At 41.0% G+C, this 2,574-nt stretch overlaps 1 protein-coding gene across 1 annotated transcript; it reads left to right on the top strand.

The window, feature by feature from the left end:
- Window positions 1–335: 335 nt before the first annotated feature.
- Window positions 336–2,106, top strand: LOC311079872 (leukocyte immunoglobulin-like receptor subfamily A member 4; the record flags this gene model as incomplete). The annotated part of the gene is made up of 4 exons (XM_084109596.1): window positions 336–624; window positions 703–966; window positions 1,162–1,446; window positions 1,522–2,106. The coding sequence occupies 4 exons, from the start codon at window positions 336–338 to the stop codon at window positions 1,968–1,970; spliced, it is 1,287 nt and encodes a 428-aa protein (XP_083965722.1). The 3' UTR covers window positions 1,971–2,106.
- Between the last annotated feature and the right edge of the window lie 468 nt (window positions 2,107–2,574).

Here is a 2,574-nt window from a genome sequence, read left to right as displayed (position 1 = left end):
GCTCGCTTCTGCTGCCCGCCACCTCCCCAGCTTCTCCTTATGCATAACGTGGCATTTGCTTTATGTCATGTTGCCTGCTCTGTTCACAGGGGGGATATTTTAACTCTCACAGTCCTAAACTGTGTGAACGTTCCCTAATGCTGCTGCTGCTGTCCTCTGACTCTCTGCTATTTCATGGTGCTCATGAAAGGTCAGAGGACTCCCTGAACAGAGCCATACCGCCAAATTTCAATTCAGGAACATCAACTTGTTTGCAATCTATTCAATAAAAATTCTTAAATTATTTTTTATTGTCTGTGTGTTCTTGACTTAATGGACCTGACAGAACTCTATAAATGAGCTCAACACTGCATCACTGTTCAGTTCCAGATAAACCTATTCTGACTGTGAAGCCCCAGAGTTCAGTGTTCACTGGAGACACAGTTACTCTCAGCTGTGACGTGGGAAGCTCAACTGGATGGACGTTTCTTTGGAGGAAAGACTCAAACTGGGAATCCAGTGATGATGCAGGAACTAAAACAATCAGTTCTGTGAGAGTCTCTGATGGAGGAATATACGAGTGTAGAGCAAAGCAAGGAAAATATTACACACACTTCAGTGATGCAATAAAGATAACAGTGAGTGGTAAGTGCCCTTTTACTTTGTAGTTTGTTTGTTTTTCAGTGAAAGAAACATGAAGTGTGTTGTTTGCTCATTTCACAGAGAGACCCAATCCTGTAGTGAAGGTGAAGCCTGATGTTCGTGTGTTCAGAGGAGAGAGAGTCATTCTCATATGTGACATACAGGAGACGGGAGTCTGGAGGTACAGCTGGTATAAAGATCAAGATAACACCGGAAGAACAGACCAGATCTATATAATCACATCTGTGGATCCGTCTCATGCTGGTCTGTACAGATGTAGAGGAACTCTGACAGAAACCCTACAGTACTCAGAGATAAGTGATGGAGTTACACTGACAGTATCAGGTGAGTGTGTTCATCCTTTCATCACATCACTTTAACCTGAAGACATTGAAAACCAGGTAAATTTGAGTTTACTCAATTATTTGGGTAAATGTTACAGGTGAGAGAGACTGTAGTGTGTGATGCAACAAATACAGATCAGAGACAATATCTACACAACTTCTGAAACTATAACTGCAATAATCTGTGTTTGTACAGTGAGTCCTAAAGCTGTGGTGACGGTACGACCTGATGAACGAGTGTTTAGAGGAGAAACAGTCACTCTCAGATGTGATATAAAGTGGGGAGGAGACACTGAGTGGACATACAGATGGGAAATAGAGGGAACCAACAACCAATATAAAAACACTGTCAGCCGAACCTCAACACAAGAGTTGAACATCAGCAGTGTTGATCTCTCTCACCGCGGTAAATACACCTGTACAGGACAGATACACACTCAAAGCTCTCAGCGCAGTGATGCTGTTACACTGACTGTCTCAGGTGAGTGTGTGTTTGTTGTGATCAGCTTCTCCATCAGTTTCTCTACGGCTCTGTAACTCGTGATGTTTTGTTCAGCTGAAGCTCAGGCATCAGTGCGAGTGTCTCCACAGCCGTGGCTGACTGAAGGAGAATCAGTGACTCTGACCTGTGAGGTTTCAGGCTCCTCTAAAGGCTGGACGTTCAGCTGGTTCAGAGATCATGATCATCTGTCAGACAGCAGCAGAGGAGCTGGAGGATCTTACACTCTCAGTCCTGCTGCTCTACAGCACACAGGAGTTTATACGTGCAGAGCAGAGAGAGGACGACCAGCCTATTACACACACACCAGCAGCTCACACACACTGTGGATCACTGGTGAGGGTTTATGCTTGTGCTCATCCGGATCTGTGTTTCACTGCAGTCTCTGTGCTGTCAGTTTTGATGGAGATTTTCCTCTTTTCAGGAGTTTCTGCTTCAGTGTCTCTGGTCATCAATCCCAGCAGAAGTCAACACTTCTCAGTGGACTCTCTCTCTCTGAGCTGTGAGGATCAGAGTAACTCTGCTGGATGGACAGTGAGAAGATACACAGACGAAGACACACAAACTTGTGTAAAACAAACAGGATCTCGATGTGTAATGGACTCTCTCAGCACATCTGACACTGGAGTGTACTGGTGTGAGTCTGAATCTGGAGAGAAACGGCGTCCTCGAATCATCACTGTACATGGTGAGTCCAATCACGCTTACAATTATAAAACACAATAAATAACAATCTGTTCAAGATTAAAAAATATTATAATTGAGAATTCAGTCATATGATTATGCATAAACTTACTGAATATCAGAATACTGCACAGTGAATATCAAGATTTAAACTCTATAATAAAATAAAATATTCAGAGGTTTGGGATTGGTATATATATATATATATATATATATATATATATATATATATATATATATATATATATATAATACTGGAAAATTAAGGTTTTCATGCATTTTTGATCAAATAAATGCAGCCTTGGTGTCAAACATATTTCCAATATATTATAATATATATATATATATATATATATATACACTCACCTAAAGGATTATAAGGAACACCTGTTCAATTTCTCATTAATGCAATTATCTAATCAACCA

This window comes from Abramis brama (assembly GCF_963993115.1).
Source record: "Abramis brama genome assembly, chromosome: 3".
Lineage (NCBI taxonomy): Eukaryota > Metazoa > Chordata > Actinopteri > Cypriniformes > Leuciscidae > Abramis > Abramis brama.
This window is presented reverse-complemented; position numbering and strand designations above follow the sequence as displayed.